This window comes from Paracoccidioides lutzii, assembly GCF_000150705.2.
Source record: "Paracoccidioides lutzii Pb01 unplaced genomic scaffold supercont2.1, whole genome shotgun sequence".
In the NCBI taxonomy this organism is placed as follows: Eukaryota; Fungi; Ascomycota; class Eurotiomycetes; order Onygenales; family Ajellomycetaceae; genus Paracoccidioides; species Paracoccidioides lutzii.
The window spans coordinates 44,800-68,512 of record NW_015440947.1 but is presented as its reverse complement, the minus strand read 5'-3'; the positions used below and the strand labels follow the sequence as shown (position 1 = coordinate 68,512).

Sequence of the window (23,713 nt, the reverse complement as noted above, 5' to 3'; positions counted from 1 at the left end):
TCCTCCGAAATCGGACTCCTCCCCATACGAGCTTTCGGCTGTTGAGAAAATAACTCTATATTCCGTCATCACATTCCTGGATTTTAGCCGGACATCTTCCAATCTGTGTGCGCGCGGTGTCAAGCTCCAGGAACTGATTTATTCGGGGTCTATCCGATTGCTGTATGCCAGTTGATTGACAAGGAGGCCATCCAGCTTTGATCAATCCCATTTCCGCGGACCCCTAAAGACCCCTACAGACCGCTGGTCAGGATGCTCCGGCTACAAACTCGGCGTCAAATACCCGCCAGCTTCAGGAGGCTGGTCTTCCCGTTGTCCTCGTATGCTCACATCTGCTCCATGCATTCCATCTGCTTAAACTGCTGTTACTAATATCAAGCACGTCTAAAGTCGGTCTTTCTCTGCAACGCCCCCGCCATGTTCCTCCCTACCAAAGGAGGAGAAGAAGCTCAATAGCGTCTCACAGCATGTCACCCAACCCATTTCTCAGGGCGCTTCACAAGCTATGCTTTACGCTACCGGTTTAACCCTAGAGGATATGTCGAAAGCCCAGGTCGGCATATCGAGCGTTTGGTACAATGGAAACCCCTGCAACATGCACCTCCTCGATTTAAGCAATCGGGTGCGCGAAGGCGTGCAGAAGGCAGGACTTATTGGTTTCCAATTCAACACCATAGGCGTTAGTGATGCTATCAGCATGGGAACCAAGGGTATGCGGTACAGCTTGCAGAGTCGGGATCTTATCGCAGACTCGATCGAGACGGTCATGGGCGGACAATGGTATGACGCCAACATCAGCATCCCCGGTTGCGACAAGAACATGCCGGGAGTCGTCATGGCTATGGGGAGGGTAAATCGTCCAAGTTTGATGGTTTATGGTGGAACCATCAAGCCCGGTTGTGCTGTGACGCAAAATAATGCCGACATTGACATTGTCTCTGCCTTCCAAGCATATGGGCAGTTTCTCACCGGCGAAATCACCGAGGCTCAGCGATATGATATCATCCGACATGCTTGTCCCGGCGGTGGTGCTTGTGGCGGCATGTACACTGCCAACACCATGGCATCGGCAATCGAGGCTATGGGCATGACTCTCCCTGGATCCTCATCGAACCCAGCAGAATCCAAGGCCAAGGATATAGAATGTCTGGCTGCAGGTGAAGCCATCAAGAACCTTCTCAAAAAGGATATCCGCCCGTCTGACATACTAACGCGCCAAGCGTTCGAGAACGCCATGGTGGTTGTCAACATCACCGGTGGCTCCACCAACGCAGTGCTTCATCTTATCGCCATTGCTGACTCCGTTGGCATTAAACTCACAATCGATGACTTCCAGTCCGTCAGCGACCGCATCCCTTTCCTCGCTGATCTCAAACCTTCTGGCAAGTATGTAATGGCTGACCTCTATGCAATTGGCGGCACCCCTTCATTACTCAAATTCCTCCTAAGAGAGGGTCTCATTGATGGTTCCGGTATGACCGTCACGGGACAAACTCTTGCCAAGAATATCGAAAAGGCCCCCGACTTTCCGGCAGATCAGAAAATCATACGACCTCTCAACAACCCCATCAAGAAAACTGGACATATTCAGATCCTTCGTGGAAACCTTGCTCCTGAAGGTAGTGTCGGTAAAATTACTGGAAAGGAGGGTACGAAATTCGTTGGTAAGGCGAAGGTCTACGATCATGAAGATGACTTTGTCGCCTCATTGGAGCGGAATGAGATTCCGATGGATAAGAAAACAGTCGTGGTTATTCGATATGCCGGACCGAAGGGTGGGCCCGGAATGCCTGGTATTTCAATACCCAATCTTACTTGCCTCTTCAATGTATATTGGAATTCATAGCTAATTTTTTATTTCCTTCATCCCATAGAAATGCTCAAACCTTCTTCTGCCCTCATGGGTGCGGGTCTTGGTTCATCCGTCGCGCTAATCACGGATGGCCGCTTTAGCGGCGGCTCTCACGGTTTCTTGATTGGCCATGTTGTTCCTGAAGCCGCCGTTGGTGGACCCATCGCCCTCGTCGAGGACGGTGATATCATCACCATCGACGCTGAAAACCGTTTGCTCGACCTCGATGTATCAGAAGAGATCCTTACACAGCGGAGGATGAAATGGCTCGAGCGGGAGAACCAAGGACTGAATCCACCTACCGGGCTGGCAATGAGGGGCACGCTAGGTAAATATGCTAGGTACATTGTTCTCTATCCTGCGATTTTTTCAATCTCTCCGTCTTTACTCTGTATGCATTTTTCCCGTTTAAGAAGGTTTTGGCTAATTTTCGTGCTTGCCTGTAGAACTGTCAAAGATGCAAGTCACGGATGTATTACGGACGCATTGTAGGGAGTTTCTTTTTGTGTTTGGCCTCTCCATGGATATACCTTTACTCAACCTCCAACGTTTGCTTGTTATCTATCATTTCGAGGCTACTTGGTATTCTACCCCATGATGGCTACAAAAAGAGGTAAAATTTTGAGATATATTATTGTATTATATATATATATTTGATTGGCTTATTTTTTGTTTAAATTTTTTTTTATTTTTTTTCTTTTCTTTTCTTTTCTTTTCTTTTCTTGTTACAAAAGAAAATATAGATGGGGTTTCTAGAAGTCATAAAATGTAAATATGCTGGAAAATGATGGTTTCTGTTTTCGGCTTATAACATCACCTTTATATTACCCCAGGCCGAACAAGATCCCCGGAGGAGCAATGTTCTCCCTCAGTAATCAGAAGCTACAGCTGACAAAATCACCAAACCAATTACCGCGTCCGTATGCCTTATCAGGTCCAGTCGTTGCGAGGAAACCTCAGACCTTTTGCATGAATCTTTCAAGAGACTATAAATGTTCAAATACAAATAAACTGAGCTCAATGAGTATGATAAGTTCTAGAATGGTGTTGAACAGAATGAATGAAAAGGAGAGAAATTTGAAATTCTTTCTTCAATCTTTCGTTGACAATATTAATTTCCTCCTAAATATGTAGTTAGGCATTTCTCGTTTGTGTCCATGTGTTTGAGCCCATTTGTGATGGGGAAAATGCGCTGACGGATCAACTTACGTCGAATGCAAAAGAATATTTACATGCATAAAGAGAGCAAAACGAAAAAGAAAGGAAATAAATAACGAAGGAATAAGAAGGAAATAAAGGAAGGGTTAATTGATAGGTTAAGAGACAAATGACGTGGAATGTAACATAGAAATTTTAAAAACTGGGCTGAATGTACGTCTATCTATACCTTCTCCAATAACTCCGGTATCACTCCTAGCCATTTCTCATTGCAGCGAAAACCGCGCTGTCACTGCATTCGTTGCCAAAATCTCAATCCGACGCTCATACAACTCCATCGCATGCATCATAGGATCCCCAAACACTACATTCTGCAAATCATCGTCTTTCATAAGAAAGGCCTCCGCATGATCCCTGCCATGTGTTCGATGTTCCAGTTGTACTCTGTGGGGACCTCTGAGGAGAATCAGATTACCCGCTACATAGAGCGATGCTGGCGGCGTCTTCCATACCACTGTTGGTAGCAGGTCGTGGTCTTTCCGCTTAGCATTATTATTGACACGTTTCTTGCCAACTCCAAATAGATGAAACTTTTGTTGTAAATTTGTCGAAGTCGACTGTCGGGTTATGTTGCCTCCCGCGGAGGAAGAGAGTGAGGGGAGAGGAGGTGCGGGAGAGACAAAAAGGTCCACGAGAGAGCAGACGTATGCTTTATCCGCGCGGGGAACGGGGTCACCTTCGTTGACGAATGAGAAGAACAGCCACTTCTGGAACCGCTCACGCCCGGACCCGGTGGGTTTCTGCAACGGCCGCAATGACACTGGGGGCGCACCGAATGTGATGCAGTGCACGCGCTTGAAGTAGTCTCGCATACCTACCAGGTCCGATTTTACCGTCTCGGACAGCATGTGCATGTATAATAGACTGGCGATAGCTCCCCCCGCCGAGTGGCCCGTGATCACAAGTGAGCATGAGATGCGTGAAGGGTTCTCATCTAGAATCTGCTGCAGTCGCGCGGCTACAGGTTTGACCATGCGCCGCGCGACGGAGAGGAAGCCGGCATGGCACAGATTGCTATAATCATCAAGGAAGTTGTCTGGAGCAATGGGGTCGGAGTTTACATTTGTGGCCCAGTCACGAAAGGTGTGTGTGCCGCGAACGGCGAACACAATAACGTTCATGTTGTCGACCAGTTCACATTTTATGGCCATTGCTTTCGGACCGAGGTGCCAGTCAGCCTCGACTCGGGTTTCGCGCTCGGCCCCGGTGGGTTTGCTGTAGGCTCGTTGCGAGAAGCGGGCTGCTAGACAGAGGAGTGGGTATGTAGGAATATACCTACGACACAAAAGGAGAAGGGTCAATTCAGTAAATGCATTGCTGAAGAGGAGCCACGGGTAAAGACTTACAATCGTAGAGGCGTGAGACAATCCGGTAATCGGGAGTTTGCGTAGTGATACACCTTTGAGAAGTAGTTGATACTCGACGGGGGACTCGTGCGGCGTTTTCGCGCACGGAACGGCCGGGCACCACCAGAACTGAGGGAGGATTCTCCGCCACGGAGTGACGGTTGGGTTTGGCTATATTGAACACCTGTATAGGAATCGGTTAATGGAAGGGAATATGGACAATATACTAAATTCGTTTCGAGCTTACGCAAATCTCTTTCCATGCCGCTAAACTCCTGCCCATCAATGGAGGTAATAACATCGTTAAGCTTGCCAGAGAGGATGTCGGAAAGATCGACAGATCCACTAGAACTGTGGTCTAGATCGGTGTCGCTGTTGAGGCTAGCATGGGTGGAGGCTCCGGAGGTACGCTGGCCTCTGTCTTGCACGAGATGGTGACGATGCCATTTGGGGAAATATCCGTGCTGCTGAACGGGTTGTCCTGGCGATACCCAGGCGGAAGTAGTAGATCGAGTGTGTGAAGAGGCGGGGGAGAGAGATGGCGACAAGGGCGGAGAGTTGGGGGGGGTTAGAGGAAGGTGTGGTGTGGACAGAACAGATAATCTTGAGATGTCATAATCCGAAGGGCTATATGGGATAAAGGTGTGGCTTCTTCGGCCCTTTTTGTCGCAGTCATTGTACCTGCTGTTCCGGTTGCTGCTAATCGTAGTGTGGTTGGTAACTCGATAGGCGGGGTGATCTTCCAGCGGGGGCGGTTCAGGGTTGGGAAGATAATAGTTCTGGGTATGTTGAACAACGGCAGCGCCGGGGTGCGGAGGCGCAGGGCAAGGGAAATATTGTGAATAATCTGGATTGACGAGGTCCGTGGGTACAGAGGGAGAACTCAGAACGGGCGTGGAGATTCTTTGATCGTAATATGACGTCAGGAAAGGGAACGGTGTGCTGATGGTGGGCGTGTTTGAGCGTCGAAGACGATGGGAGACATCCGGGCGTGGTTTAACGAGAAACGTCATTCTGCTGCCCTTTTTTAATTTTTATTTTAATTTTTATTTTTATTTTTATTTTTTTTTGTTTTGGTTATTTGTCGCAGAAGATAATCGAACCCGAATACTGAGGAGAAGAAGAATAATAACGGTTCTCTGAAAGGACGGGAAGGGGTCTTCCTCTATGAGGCGCAAGGCTGAGGGGACAGTTGGAGATCAATATGACCGGAACACACAGGACAGGCAGAAATAACGGCTTGTTTGCAGTGCCGGCTGCATGATGAGTGATGGCAGAGAAGAAGAATTGTTAACCAACAAGAGCGATCAGTCAGAGATGGTCGGAGATGGTGCACGATTTCCCTTGTCCTTTCTCAGATGGGATGCAGGCGAGATATTGCTGCTAACATGAACATTCTTCACGATGTCACTTCTAGGCATCCGGGGTCCACAATGGATTTCAGATTTTGACAGACAAGGATGAGGCATCCAAAATATAAGAGATGTCTGGGGCAATAGGCAGCAGTTCAGTATTTAAATCAAGGTTAGATGTTAGACCTATGTTGTTGTTAGGTGTTAGTCGAGGTGGGTGTGGAATTCTAATTCACCTCCGGGGCCTCCAGTTTCTATAGGGTAGAATATTTAAGTGAAATTAGCGATGAGTTGATAATGAATGTTTGGGATCCTCTGTCTATTATGGGATTTTTTCAACCCGCCGAGATTTGTCAATTCCCGTTTCGTCTGGAGGCTGTTCTCTCCGAGACTCCGTAGTTTTAGCCTTTGGTTAAATGTTTAACTGGGAGGAGGCCGCCCAATGCTGGGACCATTGGCCAGGATTCAACCGATGGCGCGCATCAAGCTTCGCCAGACATGTTGGCCAAACAGCAGCCTTTGCTGTTAACATAGCGGGCTGATTGGCGAATATTGAACGAAATAAATACTACCAGGCTTCCGTTCGCGAACTTATTAGTTGTTGCGAAGTTGTGGAGTTCACTAGATATTTTGTTAGCGGGGCGAAAATAAATTGTAACGAGTAGTTAAGCAGTTGGGGGTTTTTATTCACGGATTTTTATGGCGTTTCTTATTATTCTTAAACGGTCACTTGAGTATTTGAAACGAGATGCTGTTGTTGGTCCTCATTCATGTCGAAGTTGTCCATAGTTCGGTTGGTTTGTTGTTTAAGTTGAGCTTATCGATGATTTTTTATTGCAATATATAATTTACATGTCCCACGGTCGACAATAGTTATCGAATTACAGGGTCTGCGGCGACCCATCAACCACGGCAAACAAGAGCACAGCCAATAATTTCGAATGCACTTTCATCTCCAACGCATTCCTGAGGATCCTTGATTCGATGTTTCACTTTCTCCCCTGGAGTTCTACGGCCGGTTTCAGGACCATGGACCATAGAACATGGGAACATGGGAACATGCAATGGAATCCGGATGGGGGGCCTCAACCAACTAGATGGCGATCATTACGGATCTGCGAAACGAGAGGCATCGATCATCCGTCGTTGATAGTCAACTAGTTACAGAGTTACCAACTTGACCCCCGCAGCCAAGGATAGCTTGCTGCGTAGTTAACCATTGCAAGGGCGAGATCTAGTTACATATAACTAGCTCCACAGACCAACTTTGGCAATGTACCAAAAAACCGAACCCCTTCAGGGCGTAGGCTAGCCCTAGGTTGTCCTTGGAGAATCCACAGGAATCAAACGGGGGAGCAAATCCAGGTGGCTGTTAACTTCATGCATGAGAAGGGCATAATGAAAAAGGAGCGGACAATCCGTGTGGGGGTGTGTTTGTCTGCATCGAGGAATTTGTGCGGTAACTATAACTGTATACGCAGACTGCATAGTGTACTACAGGTTGTGCCTCTATAGCTCGTCAATGGCGGTAACAAGCAGGCAAGACGGGGAATCTCATATCACGTGATATATACTCAAATCAGGATTAGGCAGGCAGCCCCTCTTCCCGATGTACCGTATAAATCGCGGCAACTAACTCCCCATTAGTGATGGTAAAATGACCCCCATTTGAGGTATGCTCTTGATCGCCGGGGCCGAAAAAGCGGGTATCTTGTAGTCTCCCGCTTTTCACATCTGCCCCACATGGTTAGTGCTTTGTGGACCTTTACTTTTTGTGATTTGGGTGGCTGTCTGGTTCTTTTTGTCCTGGTTTTCTTGTGAAGGGCCTTTTGTTTCCATAGTTACAGCACAGGTGTTTTTTGATTACCTTTCGGGAGAGTCGACAATTTTTTATGAATCAACAAGGAATACATTTAGATACTTTTGCACGTATTCAAAACAATTGGAGACTTACCTCTCTTACAATTTGATTGAATTAAACTATATGTGGGTCCGTACCAGATAGATCGCCAGATCGCCGGATTCGCCAAATTCGTTTGTATTTCAGCCAGGTTCCTGAGAAAAACACTTACAGGAGGTTTGTGTGAATAAAATTCTCTTAAGCTCGGCTTGAGATATTTCTAGACACATGAAGTTCCTCGATTCGAGTGAGAGTTCTCAAGTCCCCAAGTTTCACAAACTATCTGAGATCGGCTAATTTGCGCAAGAGAGTAGGTGCATAAGCTTGTAGTTCTACTGTGTTTTCTACTCGATCAATGTTGGCAAGTAGGGTTGCTAACATGGGCACCTTTTGCATTTAGGCAGAGAGGGGAGGGGATAGCAGACTCTCTTGGCGACATTACACAGCAGCAGAAGCTCACAGGATGTGAAAGAGGCCCAGCCTTGTCGTACCACTCTGCATGAATATGTGACATGTCACCAAACCGACAAGTCTATCCTCCTGGTGCGGGTTAGTGATAAATACAGCATGTATTCTCTCAACTGTCATGGAAATCACTGAGACTTCTCTTGCTTCATTCCTGGCGCAGTGCCCTTCCTTTGAACAGAGCAACCCTGGTCCCGATCTGGAGACATGAATTCAGAACCCTGCCTCAGTGTACGCGCCAGCTCGAAACATGGCACGACATGTTCAACACAGTGAGGATAGCTACGAGTGTGCAGTTTGCGTAAAGGACTTCGGGACGCGAGGTGGCCTCATAAATCATTACAGAATGAGCAAGCGTCATACGTGGTGTGAAAGATGTCAGCGGGTGTTTTGATCTGAAGAACAGAAGAAAGCTCATCTACAGGATTCTAATTCCCATCACATTTTGTTCAAAGTGTGCAGAGTTCACCCGGACTTTCTCACTTCAGATGAGTTACAACGACATCTCCAAACACAACACAACATGTGCTCCATGTGCGGTGGTTTTCTCGACAATGAAAATAACTTAAGGGATGGTCCGTGTGACATCTCACCTCAAAATCATCGATGGAAGTGACTTACTGATGAGCTTAAAACAGCACAAACGGAGCCATGAGCCTAGGAACCTGGAGTGTTTCGGATGCGACTATACATTTGCCTCATTTTCAGAAATGTTGCTTCACTTGGAGTCGGGCACTTGCGCCTCCGGCGTGGATATCGATTATGTTGACGAGCTCGCTTTCAAATGCTGCCAAAGCCCCAAAAACCCAGAAAACGTGAACGATGAATTTCCATTCTTCTGTCTTATCTGTGGTTCTGAATTTGGTTCCCTTTCGGGGTTGTTTCAGCATTCTGAAACGACATTGAATTGTCGAAGCAATACAGCTAGCTGATCGCCAGGGCTAAAAATGTAGTCAAGGTGCTCTTTGTCGTAAGTCCCAACGCTAATGTAGAAGGACAGGAAATCTTGTGCAATCATAAAAGTATGGTAAGCTCCGGGGTTCCTCGGCTACACAGAGGTATAGCCGTTAAAACTTCCCTTGAGGGAAACGGGAGGGAGAGAAAATTCACCAATTGATCATTTTTGTGTCATTTCCAGATATATGCAACATGCTCCATTGACTGCTGCCCCACGACAGTAACGCCTTGGCCAGTTTCACGATGGGCACGCTTGGCTTCGAATATCACCATTTCAGGAAGATTTTTGTCCGGAGGCAGGCTGAAGGGGATGCTCCCGTCTATACGTGCTCGGAACTGTACATGATTTGAAGCGATCGGACCATTCGGAAGTGGGCCAAATTGATAGGTTGTCTCAAAGGCATTAGCCACGCAAACAGTCCGGTAAGCAAAGGGCTGTAAGAGGCATGCTAAACCCCCTAGAAGAGTGGCCATAAAATCGACCATTAGAGTCTCAGTAGGAGTCCGTGGGTCCGGGATGTCATCTGGAATTTCGTCTAAGATTTCCTCTGGAAGTTCAATGTTAGACGGAGTAGAAGGCTCGCTTGGAGCCAAATGGTCATCCATGGCATCAAAATCCCCTAGGCGCAAGCGCTTAGGGTACCTGGGGGCCGGAGAATCAGGCATTTGGCCCGATGAACTTTGAGAAGCGTTGTAATGTCCCTTTTTTCTTGGCGCGTAAGTTATAGAAAGAGGCTCTTCTCTTGGAGCAGTATGCAGTCCTTTGTCCAGAATTTGCCTTTTTTAAACTAACAAGCATTGAGAATGGGCCTAGTCCATCTGCAAGCGTGCATAACCATTCACAAGGTGTCTTTGTCTGGGAACAGATGACATCAAACAGAGTGTCTAACTTGTCAAGTCCGAGAAGTTTCCTATTGATAAGCATTGTAGCCTGGGCAACATGTTCTTCACTTAAGTACGACCCCGTCCTGAGAATATATGGTAATCCAACAGCCATCACTTCTGGCCAAATGCATCAGGCAGTGAGGAAGGCTGCTTTAGGCACTGTTGACGCAGAGAAATAACCTTATCCCGGAGAAATAAGTTAGGGAATTGCTGCTAACTTCTGTTGAAGTACTTGAGGGGCCTACCATAGGAGCACAAGTCTGGAGTTTGGCATTGACCAACCTATACGTTGTGACCATTTCAAGTAACTCCTGCTCAGTGGATGGGATCTTATCTAGGCCATCAACTACCTTCCGCCTCCGTCTGGGAAGCTCCGCCATTTCGAAGAATAGACGCGCGAGTGGGTCGGTTAGGAACAAGGTGCTGTAGGACTAGGTTGAAGGGTAAACATTAGTATGGAGTTTGAAAGACCCACAGTTGCGAAGACTAGCGACCTTTTTCAATCCTGTTTATGCTTCAGAAGAAAACATACTTACTGATATAGAATCCAATGCTGGAATGTGCACAGCCAAAAAAGATGGTGAAAAGTCGCAAGACAGTAAAAAGTGATAGAGCGGATAGTATTCGAGGCAGGCTACAGCAGTCTAACGACAATAGGTTGGGGTCACGTGCATAAGTGGTCTTTGGATTGACGTCAAAACATCAAAGTGTCGACTAACCGTGCCACCCGCACTCACCTAATGGTGAGTGCGCCCCACTGTAAAGAAAATATCACCATAATAAAAATCTCTTTCTTGTATTCATCACCCAATCTTCAAGAATTAATAACCACCACCACCATGCCTAATAATATATTCGGAAGATCAGATTCAGATGGCATTAGACATTATAAAATCAAAATCAAATTTAAAAATTATAAATGTGGTGTGAGAATTCAAAATTCTATATGAAACTCTATATGAATATATTAATAGAAGAGATCAAAAAATATAGGAGTTTCAATCAATTGAATGTTGAGTGACAGTCAAGAGAAAAGTGATCAAGAAGTGAATTCATCAATTGAATAAAATTTTTTGCTCTTCTACAGTTGAATATATTAAAGCTGCTGTGAATTGAAAATTAAGTTGTTATTATATTAATTTTAATATTTTTTCATTTACTGTGAGCAAGATATAGATGTATCAATTCATTAAATATCTGTCAAATTATAAGAGAATCAAGTAGAAATCTATGATTTCAAAATAAATATCAAATAAGAATATAAACTTTGTTATCAACTGATTTAATTTCTATGAATCTGTTTTAAATTAGTATAATTGTTATATTAGTAACATTATATTTGAATTCTCATCTCATACAAATTATCTACTGCAATTTTTTGATAATTAATTTTTTAACAATATAAGTATTATCATACAAAAGCAGTTAATAAAACTACTTGATATAAATATAAATAATATAGTGAGTATAATGACATAGAACAAGTTTCATTCAGCTTTATTGATAGTATAAGGTTATAGACTGAGGCAATCAGTAATCACAACTGTCTAGACATGAGCAGAGCAATCAACCGTACAATTACCCCACATACAAAAGAATCGTCTAGTAATGATATTAAGAAAAGAGATAATAATACTAAGAAAAAAAACTATATAAATATAGTCTTCTCTAAACTCATCTTTTAGAAATTATTTTTATATTTTATTTAGATAGTTTAGTTAGCTGATAATTAAATATCTGTTTCATCTGTGTCTAGATTAAAATCTTGATATAATATTAAAATTGATAACTTTCTTACTCTTTTTAAAGCAAGTTTTTTATATAAAAAATCTCCAAGAATCTTTATTTACTTGTGTTTTAAATCTCTAAGAATACTGCCAAGATATCAGCAGCAGTTAAAGAATCTGATAGTTTATAAATATCAGACTGAGATATGATAATTTCGATAAAAAGAAATATAATATCAAGAAAGCTTTTATCAAAGAAAATATTTTTGAAAACAATTAAAGAGAATCTGAAGTGAATATATCAAAAGATTGCTGATCTCATGAATAATACAAGAGGAATTATAGATTAGATTAAAACAGAATAAAATAAGTAGAGAAAGCAAGTGAATAAACTTAATCAGCAAGTAAACAACTTGATAGAGAAATAAAATATCTTATAGCAGACAGTGTATTTTTTAACTTCATAAATCAGACTAATAAATATTTAACAGATACAGTAATCAATCAAGCTTGGTGATTTAAAGCATCTCATCAATAAAAAAGAACTGATATTTAAAAACTGATTCTTATGAATAAAATATAAGCTAACTGTTAATGCTGACCACTTTTCAACTGAAAAAAACTAAATTATATATATAGAAAATTGAACAGATGATAAAATAACAAGATATCTAACTTCTAAAATAAAAGAAAATTATTTTGAAAAGTTTGAAATTATTAAAATTTTTGAGAATTTGCAAAAAATATATAAAAATATTAATAAGTTTAAAAATTTAAAGATAAAATATTAATAATTAATAATAAAAAATAAAAATAATTATCATATCTTTATAATTAAATTTTTATATCTGACTGATGAAGCTCAGATTCAAAGAAAAGATTATAAAATAGACTTTTTTTATAAACTATTTTTTGATTTTCAATATATGATCATAGCAGTCTGTATTAGTTATAGTATTTTTCATAAAATTTAATAGATTTGCATCTGAATCACTTACTATCTCAAGAGTATATTTAATTAAAATAACTGATAACTGCTCAACTGTAAAAAAACTTCTATAATTTGAGTCAATTGTGAAAGTATTTCTGTAAGACTGAGTAATTATGAATCAACTTCACTCACATCAGTGCAAACAACTGAGAATTAGTAAAAGAATATAAAATCCTTTAACTATCAAAGTAAAAGTTATATAGTATAGAATTACTTATACAAGTAAGAAATTAAATTAAAGAAAGTGAATACTGAGGCTATAATCATCAAGTTAGAAAAAAATTAAGTCAGAAAAAAATTTTCTTCTCAAATAAAATAATTATATTAGAGACTTTAAACATGAACAAGCTGATAAGTGAAAGATACTTTATTATATATATTAAATTAACTTTCAATAAATATGTTATTTCTACAAGATTACTAGTAGATTTTGAAGTATATTGCTATATTCTTATTGACTCAAGTTTTACACAAAAGTACATCAAAGCATTAAGAGCAAGCTTTGAAGATTTAAAGAAAAATCATCAAATTGTAAGCTTTAATAATCAGAGAAAGACTTCAATCATAAAAGTCATCTCTTTATATTTATTAATAGATAAAAGAAGATTTTTAAATACATCAATACTGATGATAGACCTGGGAAGTATGAACATAATTCTTGAATAAATTTAATTTACAAAGTAAGAGATACGACTAGATATAAAAAATTAATATCTAGTTTGATTAAATATATTAATATCAGCAGATAAAATATCAAAGAGATACAGTATAGTAATTTCAAGAAAATTTTTAAAAAAATTAATAATAAAGTTAAAAAACTAACAGAATACAGATTATCATAATAAACTTATTGATAAAAAATTTAAGTATAAAGTTGATTAAAAAAAATAAGTAATAAAAGATAATATTTATTGAAGATATTGTCTTTTATTATTATAAGAAAAATAAGAAGTCAAAGATCTTCATTTCAAGTCTCTGTGAGATAAATAAAATTATTGAGAAAAAGAAGATCATTGTTGAAGCAAAACTGAAGAATAAAGAGCTACTTAATAAACAGTTATTAGAGAACTATAAAAAATTTTGAGATTTTTTCTTAAAAGCTGTTTTTAATCAATTATCACTTTTTCAAAAAAGAGTAAATTATAAAATTAAACTTAAGAAAAAAGCTAATTTAAATAAAACTATTGACTATATATTATTATATTAAATGAGTTTGAAGAAGTTTGAGATAGTTAAATAGTATCTTGAGATTAATCTAGAAAAGAGATTTATTTTATAAGTTACTTTGTTCTTCATATCTTTAATTTTTATAACTCATATAGCAGATAAACTGAGATTCTGTGTAAATTATTGCTATAAGGGGTTGAACCCCTAGATTTGCTCTGGCTGGCTGACTCAGCCTAGCCATCATTGCACGTGCGCACATGATCATGCTACGTGAGCCTGCTTAAGCTTGTGTTCTCATCTCATTCTTTTCTTCCCTTTCTCAAGCAATTCGTCCTTGTTATATAGGAGGACTAGCCTCTAGTTCTTAGAGCTTAACTCTTTACATTACAAATTGCTTCACTTCTTTCATTGATAGATCACTGAGAGCCTTAATCCTGTATCATGAAGCTCAGCAAACATGCTGACATATGATAGACTATTGAGAGCCTTAAATCCTGCATCATAAAGTTCAGTGATAGTACTGGTATATGAATAGACTAGGTTAGCAATCATGCTAACAAATGAATGAGCAACATTGAAAACATCTAGCTGAATGAGATAAAGTGACAGACTTGTACAACAAATACACAAATGAATCAACACAAAGCAATGAGCAGGGACACTCTTAATAGCTTCAAACAACAATGAATGGTCTTTCTTCAACAGCAGGAACAGGTTCAGCATGAGAACAGAGATTTAATAGCAGCTCAGCAAGCTGAAATAGCTAATCTATGATAAGCTTTGAATATCCTGACATCAATCCTCTCTCAATTGAACCCACAACCACTCATTACAGTCAGAAGACCAAAGACCAAGTTATCAGACTGCAAGAAGTATGATGATTCTAATCTGAAGTACTACCCTCAGTGAGAGCTAAAGCTTCAATCAAAACTTAAGATTGATGAGAAAGCTTTAGATAATAATGAGAAATGTGCTTAGTATGTGTATTTAAGACTGAAAGAAATAGCAGCAGCTCAAGTTTACCTCTGAGTTGAGAATAATAAGAACAAGATCAACTTCACAGTAGAGAGCTTACTGAAGCAGACACACATGCTCTTTAGTGATTCTGCACAACAGAAAAAGACTATGCAAAAGTTCAACAATTTATGACAGAGTAAAAGAGCTCTCTTTGACTTTCTGCTCAAATTTAATCAGCTACTGCTGGAAGCTGATGATCACAGATGAGATGATCACATTAAAAAGAGATATTTGAAATTCACTCTAAGCATGAAGCTGAGGGAAGGCATGACAGGTATAAGGAAATCATCTCTATATGAGAATTACTGCAAGGAGCTTAGATTAGTTGATCATCAACTCTCTGAGCTTAAGACTTTAAGACAGTGATCTAAATGTTGTGAGGGCAAATCTTCTTCAGATCATACAATATCTAATTCACACTCTCTACTTTGTCATACTGTTCTTGACTAATGAAACTAGTCTCAAGCTTCTGCTGATGATCTGATGGATCTCTCTTCTGATGCTGTGATCTCAAGTGCCTGTCACACCAAATTGATAAATCAGACAGAGGTTAATCAACAAAGAAAGCAAGGCCTGTGCCTGAGATGTAGAGCTGAAGGTCATATGATTAAGAGCTGCTCATTCAAATCTTCTAGACACTCTGCCACTCTCATGATAGCTAAGATGATCTCTAAGCCAGTACTGAACAACAACAATGTGAATATGAGTGAGAATTTGAAAAAAAAGTAGCTCCAACCAAAAGACACTGAAAGAAGTGAAATAAGAAGCTTATAAAGAAGCAATGAAGAAGATTTAAATCTAAGATGATATTTAAATCCTTCACTATTGATGCTCTAGTAGATAATGTCTTTTCAACTAAAGCAATGATAGACAGTAAATATAATGTCTATGATCTTATTTCTCAATTCTACATTAACAAGCATAAGATCTCATGTATTGAAATTCCTCCTGTCAAAATAACCAGCTTTGAAGACTTCATGGGACTCTTCATAAGTATGATGACTGGTATTTGAATTGATATAGATGATTATATAACTGAACAGGCCCTTCTCTATATGATGAATGAGTTACATGATCATGATATGTATTTAGGTGACCCCTGGCTGGCCCAGCAAAAGGTGACCGTGATTCTTTATTAAAGAATTATGAGATTTGAAGAGAGTGGCATAGAGGTAAAGTCTAGTTCAAATGCAAAAGCTGATATGATTCCCATCTCTGCCATAAGCTTCTCTAGGCTTGTGAGCACTTGAGAGAAGTGAAACATCAAGATCTTCACTGTCAGTTTGACTGACATTCAAAAGATTCTAGAAGTGAAATCAAAGATTGACCCTAGAAAAAAGTTGCCTGAACATTATCATAAGTTTTTGAATGTATTTGATAAGAAAGTCACTGATACTCTACTCTCACTTCTTGACTCAGATAGAGATTATAGGATTGAACTGATTAAAAAGACTGATGATAGTATAGAACAACCCCCTTAGAGCTCACTATATAATATGTCTCAAGAGAAACTACTGGCTTTGTAAAAGACTCTTACAGATTATCTAGATAAGGGTTTTATTAGAGTGAGCAACTCTCCTATAGCTGCTCTCATACTATTTGCAAAGAAGTCTGAGAGTGAACTAAGATTCTATGTGAACTATCAAGCTCTTAATAAAATCATCTGAAAGGACTGATATTCTCTACCATTAATCAGTGAGACTCTACAGTAAATTGAACAGGTTAAATGATTCACTAAGCTGGATATTTTTGCAGCTTTTCACAAGATTCAAATCACAGAAGATGATAAGTGAATGACAGTCTTTAGAACCAGATACAGGCTATTTGAGTGGCTGATTACACCCTTTGGTTTGGCCAATGCTCTGAGCATGTTTCAAAAATATATCAACTAGGCATTACATGGATATCTGGATGACTTCTGCTCAGTCTATTTAGATGACATCTTGATATTTTTCTCAAGAAGCTTATAGGAGCATCATGAGCATGTACAAAAGATGCTTATGTGTCTACAGGAAGCAGGCCTGCAAGCAGACATCAGAAAGAGTGAGTTCAAGATGAACAGCATAAAATATCTTGAATTTATCATTGAAGCAGGCAAGGGTATATGAATGAATTTAGAGAAGGTTAAAGCTGTTTTAAAATGAGCAACACCTACTACTCTTAAAGATGTACAAGGATTTTTAAGCTTTGCCAATTTCTATAGATGATTTATCAGAAATTTCTCAAAGATCATAATCTCACTGATGATTCTTATATACAAAAATATTCCTTTTTTGTGGATGAGCAAGGCTGAAGAAGCTTTTAAATGTCTAAAATCAATGTTTATCTCTGCTCTGATCCTGCTTCAATTTGACCCTGACTGTGAGACTATATTGAAAACAGACTTCTCAGATTATGTCTCAGAAGGAGTGCTGCTACAATATGATGAGCAGAGCATTCTACACTCATGTGTCTTCTTCTCTCACAAGCATTCACCTGAGGAATGCAACTACGAGATTCATGATAAGGAGTTATTAGTGATAATTGAGTGTTTAAAGAAATGGGACACTGAGCTATGAAGTGTAAAGGAATTCAAGGTTCTCACATATCATAAGAATCTAGAATACTTCATGACTACACACAGATTAAATGAAAGACAGCTATGTTGAATGAATATTTTCTATTGATTCAACTTCAGAATTGATTACCAGTCAGAGAAGTTGAACACTGAACCAGACATTCTATCATGAAGAGAGCAGGACATGTCACAGAGTGCTGATGATGAGAAAATCAAGCAGAAACAAGCTCAACTACTTAAGTTTAATGTACTAGCATCTGAAATAGAATCAAAAGTGGCTGCTGTCAGTATGAAACCTAATATATCTCTTCAAGCTCAGTGAAATTAAGCTTATAAAAATGATAAGATTCTGCAGCATCTGAAGTAGACTCTTTATGAGAAAAGATTCAGATTTTCTTCTGAACTCAGCATTAAGGCCTTCATCTCTGAGTGCTCTTTAAATGAGAATGAGAAGCTTCTCTTTTGAGATCATAAGTGAGTGCCAGACTTTGAACCTCTTTGAATCAGATTAGTGCACAAGACTCATGACTCATCTCTTATTGATCATCTTGGGTGAGAGCAAATAGCAGAAGTTCTAAAACATGAGTTCTACTGGTCAGGCTATGCTGCTGATGTAAGAAGAATAATCAGGAACTGTCATTTTTGCAGATCAAACATCATATAAAGAGATCAATATCAAGGACTGCTTAAGCCTCTTCTTATTTCTGAATACATATGGCAGGAGCTTTCTATGAACTTTATTGTGAACTTATCAAGCTCTAAAGAATATACAAACATCATGATTATAATAAACAGACTGACTAATAGAGTTATATTAAAAGCAGTTAAGAAAATTGATGTGGAGATAATGACTAGAGTGTTCCTTCACAACATCATCTCTTGACATGGCATCTCTAAGGCAGTAGTGTCAGATCAAAAGTTAGCTTTTATAAGCATATTTTGAACTCAGATGTATAAGAAATTAGACATTAAGAGATGACTCTCCATAGTCTATCACTCAGAGACTGACAGAGCTACAGAGTGAATGAATCAGACTTTAAAAACCTACCTATGCAAGTACATTAGCTTTCAACAGGATGACTAGTGTGAATGACTCCCTCTAGCAGAGCTGATCATCAATAATAGAGATGCTGCCTCAATGGATGTGAGTCTGTTCTTTTTAATGTATCTTTTCTATATCTTCTTCATTGATATAGCTGATGCACCCTCTGTTGAAATATCACATAATCCTATTGAGTTTGCAGATGATTATATGAGAAAGACTCTTGAAGTGTTGAAGTGAGCTCAAGTAAAAATGATGAATGCTCAGCAATCTCAAGAGAAATACATGAATAGATGAAGAGACTCAGCTTCAAGCTTTCAATCTGGAGATAAGATCTGGTTGAGCTTAGAGATTATGAGAACTAATCATCTGTGCAAGAAGCTGGATGTGAAATACAATCAATATACTATGCTAGAAAAGATAAAATTTTATACTTACTGACTGAATGTCTTATCTGACATTCACAATATCTTTAATGTAAAGCTTCTACATGTAGTGACAATAGATTCCTTGTCTAGTCAGAGGCAAATCAACTGGCAGTCACTCACTATAGAGATTCTGAAAGAACTTAAGTTTGAGATTGAGAAAATTTAGAGTAAACAAATTTACCAGAGGAAAAAGCAATACCTTGTTAAATAAGTAGATTAGACTAAGCCTACATAGAATGACACAAGTCTTCTACAAGAAGTGAAGGTTTTGAACACTTGAAAGGCCTCTCAGCAGGCAAAATTAGGTGTAAAAAGAGCTTTAAATAGTCATAAAGACCTGCAATAAAGAGGGAAAAAGAGGGTATTATAAGGGGCTAAACCTCTAGATTTGCTCTGACTGGCTAACTCAGCCTAGTCATCATTTGCACATACACATGTGATCATGCTATGTGAGCTTGCTTAAGCTTGTGTTCTCATCTCATTCTTTTCTTCTCTTTCTTAAGCAATTCATTCTTGTTATATAGAAGGACTAGCCTCTAGTTATTAGAGCTTAATCCTCTACATCAAGCTTCAGTAAACTTTCTATAAATTTTAATAGTCATCTCTGTTATAACTATAAGAACTTATATTTATATTTGAATAATAAAAGTATAGAGTAGCAGCAGATAATCACTGTTTTTTTTTAATAATTATATTATTATTTTCTTTTATATAAATAATATTATTATCTTATCAAGAAAGAAAGATAATAAAAAATAATATTAAATGATTATAGATCTTAAAAATATCTATAAAATTTATGATATGAGTAAATATTAGTTTTTAAATATTTATATTTTTCATGATTAAATTAATTTAAAGTTGTGAATTTATATTAATATCTATATTGATAAGTTGATTAATATATATAATCTTATATATATAAATTACTTACTCTATTATTATATCTTTTATAAGTTATTTATTAAAATTAAATATTAATCAGATAATTTATAAATAAATTTATTACTATTAATACTGCATTAATTCTTGTATTTACTCAGCTATGATTATATAATTTAATATAGTTTATACTGCTAGTGACTTTGCAATATATATATTAAATTTATTAGACTGTTATTTGATAAAAATAGATTATATAATTATCTATTTTTAAAATATTTAAAATCTGATCATTTAATATAATATATTAGTTGAATTTATCAACTCTAATTATAACATTAGAATTAAAATATTTAAATAATTAAATATAGCTATTTTACTTATTAAGATAATTAAGATATTAAATAATATCAATTGTACTGATAATGAGAACTGCAAATCTATAACTCAATATTATAATAAATCAGTATATTAAAAATTCTCTCATTAGTTGATATAATAATATTTATTGCTAAAGCTGAATTTCTAATAATATCACATACAGACTCTAATACCACTTAATAACAATATTTCTTTACTCAAATTCAATTTGACTCAGAGTATAGAATTCATAATCTTTGTGATAACTGTTAAATTATAAATTTACTCATATGCTTTGATTTAGAAATTAATATATATCTCTAATATATTAATATTATTATTATTAACTTAGAGAATATATTTAATATAAACTTACTGATGTTGAATAAATAGAAATTAAAATATATTTACAGATAAATTTATAAAGTTATTGAAATTACAAAAATATACCTTATTTATATGTTAATTTAACTTGATGAATATTATTGATTTAATCACTTATTAGTGAATCTATTTTATTATTAATTATTTAATTATTTTACTTATTTATTTTTTATTTTATATCTTTTATTTATATTTTATTTATATAATCTCTTCAGCTTCATATCTAATAATACTCAACTAAAGAAATATATCATAAGTATTATATTACTTATATATTTTAAATTTCTGACCATTATAGCTATATACCTTACTTATAACTAAGCTCATTTATACTTATATATATATATATATATATATATATATATATTATTTTTTTCTTACTATTTCTTTTTTTTCTTTTTTTTCTAGAGAAATAGTTATTATTATATAGTTAGATATTAATTAACTAGTTATTATAAGTATTACTATCTTATGTCTATTATATTTTGACTCTTTGTCATAAATTACTCTTGTATATATACTACATTATATTTTTTCCTTATATACATTATGAATTATATGTTCATACCTTATAAACTTACAAATTTTAAAAAAGGTCAAATTGCATAGCTTGTCTATAGATAAATTAATATGTTCTTTAATATTCATATGAGTGAAAAGATTTACATCTAGCTTTGAGATAAATGTAACTAATTCAGTGATAAGTCTCATGTTTGTGTTTTTGAAACTCTGTTAATGTCTTAGAATATAAAGTATAGCTATGATAGATATAGCTATAAATTGCATCACTCAACATGATAGATGAATGATTGTTTCACATGTTTATTTCATCATGTAATTCAATATATGAAATATTATCTGAGAAATATTGTTGATACTATAATAATTGTAGAAGAATTTGTTGTTGCTGCAGTATAAACTCATATTAATTGTTAAAGAAGCTCTTGTCTATTGCAGACACATGATATTGTGAAGTATCAAAAGTCAAAACACTTATTATTCAGCATTATGTCATTTTTTGATATTGAGACCATTTTTCTCATTAATCTGTTGCTTGCAGAGATTAAATTAAGATAACAGCTTTATTTAAAGATATTATATATTCTGCAATATTCCTCTTATCTGAGAAATCAATGATAGTGATATAATGTATCTCACTTTTTTTTTTGACACTTAGTTCATTCACCTCAAATGTTCTCATAGTTTCTAATCACTTAAAAAGAGAGGTTGTCTATAAAGTCTATAACAGCAAGTCTGAAACATAATCTATAAACTAATATCTCATACACAACATCTAATAATGAAGTGCATGTAGAAGAAACCCTCTACAAATAATCATCAAGTCTGACTTCAGAAAGAAATACTAAAGCACCTTATACATCAGTTGATGAGAAGATAGTTTAACAAGAATAAAAACATTTGAAAATATATAAAAAACTTCTCAAATTACAACAAGTCAACACTTTTAGTGCAAAACTTCAAATCACTGAAAGCAAGCAGTGAGAACAAAATCAACAAATCATTTTATTAGTGCCAATCTTATCTATCACAAAACCCATTCTGCATCAATTTGAAAACTCTCAAATAAGCTGAAGATAAAAAATCTCAAAGAATTAAAAGATTTTATCTCTTCAAGCCTTACTTTCTATATCTATTAAAGACATTACTTTGAAAATTGTCTCAAGCTCCCTCCATCTGATCTAACCTGAAAATGAAGATATATATAATAAATCGAGTGATTCTTACATTCTCTGCTTAGGAAACTAATGATTATGGATGGATGGGCAGGTACCTGATTTAATAAAATATAAAACATAAAACATTATTATAGTTATTGATGCTATTTCCGCTTAACTGTAGTCCATAACTTGACAAACTGCTCTTTGTCCTTCGCCCCCAATCCAACCCGTTTCACTCGTCCCAGCCGTGCCAGGGACTCACCAACTTGGTTTAACAGCGTCTTCTCCCCGCTCGTCAACGACGCATCCAGATCCACAACGGAATGGGTCGTCTTGGCGTCCAATGTGTCAAAGTAGTTATAATCATACGATGGTTGTGGATTCACCGTTGCTGGACGGGATTCGCTATTGGTGCTCACCAGAAGCAGAACACTCTCCGCTATTCTCACGCGGATGCAGTGCGTGGGTTTGCTTAAAAGATTCCATAGGAAGGTCCTGTATGATTTTGGTATCGGGGTGGTGATGTCCGCCGGTGAGTACCGTAGACTGACTGGGAAGATCCTAGTTACTGTAGACACGGTGACGAGAGACGGACTCATTTGAAGGATGCCTTTACCGTTTGTTGTCGTGCATTCCGGAAACACGACGATGGGGCTTTTGGAATTCCGTTTTGCCAGGGTGGCTAGATCGACTAGGCGTGCATCTGCGGGTGGGTTCACTTCTGGACCAGAGAATGCCCGAAGGATGGCCTGCCCTAGGGAGATCTGCTGCACCTTGCGCGTGAAGGGATAGGAAACTGTAAATATAGGATCGAATATAGCGGCAAGGTAGAGAGCATCGATGGGGGAGGTAAGAGATGCAGCGATGACGGATCCGGGACCTGGAAGGTGGGTAGAGTGATGCATGGCCAACGAACTATCACAGGATAGATAGTGAGACAAACAATACCTGATCCGGGTGGGGGGGAAAGATATATAAAGTAAATAAAATTTAGACATCATATCACACACGAGGGAAACGCATACCCTTTCTTAACGCCATCGATCTGCAGATCAATCCACCATATGCCCGGAATTCCCAGTATTACCCAGAGAGATGCCTTCTTACCAAGGGATCCTATGGGCAGCCATTGTAGAACGCAGAAATAAGCAAGAAGCGCTGTGGCGAGCAGGGGAAGCCTCACGCAGAAAAGGAAGATGTGGAGAGGAAGGTAGAAGCCTGAGGGATGAGAGGGGATGGGCAGAAAAGGGGCGATACCCGAGCCTGGAGATGGTGGTTAGAGAGGGCTGTTTAATAGATATATATATACCAAAATAGTCACATAGTTGTATGTCCTGTTCAAGAAATGCTTTGGCACGGCGCATACCTCTATCTCGGAACTGAGAGAATTTCTCCATGCCGGAGAAAAGCGATACAAATCCAAGTATGGGGAAAAGCAGAATAATATTGTCTCCTCGTGGCCAGCGACTCGTCAAGTCAAACTGACGAGAGGATGATGCAGACG

The 23,713-nt window shown here is 37.9% G+C and overlaps 4 protein-coding genes across 4 annotated transcripts; 1 reads left to right on the top strand and 3 right to left on the bottom strand.

The window, feature by feature from the left end:
* Window positions 1–252: 252 nt before the first annotated feature.
* Window positions 253–2,344, top strand: PAAG_00014 (dihydroxy-acid dehydratase; the record flags this gene model as incomplete). The annotated part of the gene is made up of 4 exons (XM_002797429.2): window positions 253–320; window positions 391–1,793; window positions 1,875–2,193; window positions 2,299–2,344. 4 exons carry the CDS (start codon window positions 253–255, stop codon window positions 2,342–2,344), a joined length of 1,836 nt encoding a protein of 611 aa, XP_002797475.1.
* Window positions 2,345–3,276: 932 nt separating this feature from the next.
* On the bottom strand, window positions 3,277–5,429 carry PAAG_00013 (hypothetical protein; the record flags this gene model as incomplete). Its single annotated transcript, XM_002797428.1, has 3 exons — window positions 3,277–4,345; window positions 4,417–4,600; window positions 4,664–5,429. The coding sequence occupies 3 exons, from the start codon at window positions 5,427–5,429 to the stop codon at window positions 3,277–3,279; spliced, it is 2,019 nt and encodes a 672-aa protein (XP_002797474.1).
* Window positions 5,430–9,261: 3,832 nt separating this feature from the next.
* Window positions 9,262–10,355, bottom strand: PAAG_11029 (hypothetical protein; the record flags this gene model as incomplete). The annotated part of the gene is made up of 3 exons (XM_015846741.1): window positions 9,262–9,792; window positions 9,884–10,058; window positions 10,258–10,355. 3 exons carry the CDS (start codon window positions 10,353–10,355, stop codon window positions 9,262–9,264), a joined length of 804 nt encoding a protein of 267 aa, XP_015703545.1.
* Window positions 10,356–22,370: 12,015 nt separating this feature from the next.
* PAAG_00011 (hypothetical protein) lies at window positions 22,371–23,606 on the bottom strand (the record flags this gene model as incomplete). Its single annotated transcript, XM_002797426.2, has 3 exons — window positions 22,371–23,124; window positions 23,235–23,472; window positions 23,576–23,606. 3 exons carry the CDS (start codon window positions 23,604–23,606, stop codon window positions 22,371–22,373), a joined length of 1,023 nt encoding a protein of 340 aa, XP_002797472.1.
* Window positions 23,607–23,713: the final 107 nt, after the last annotated feature.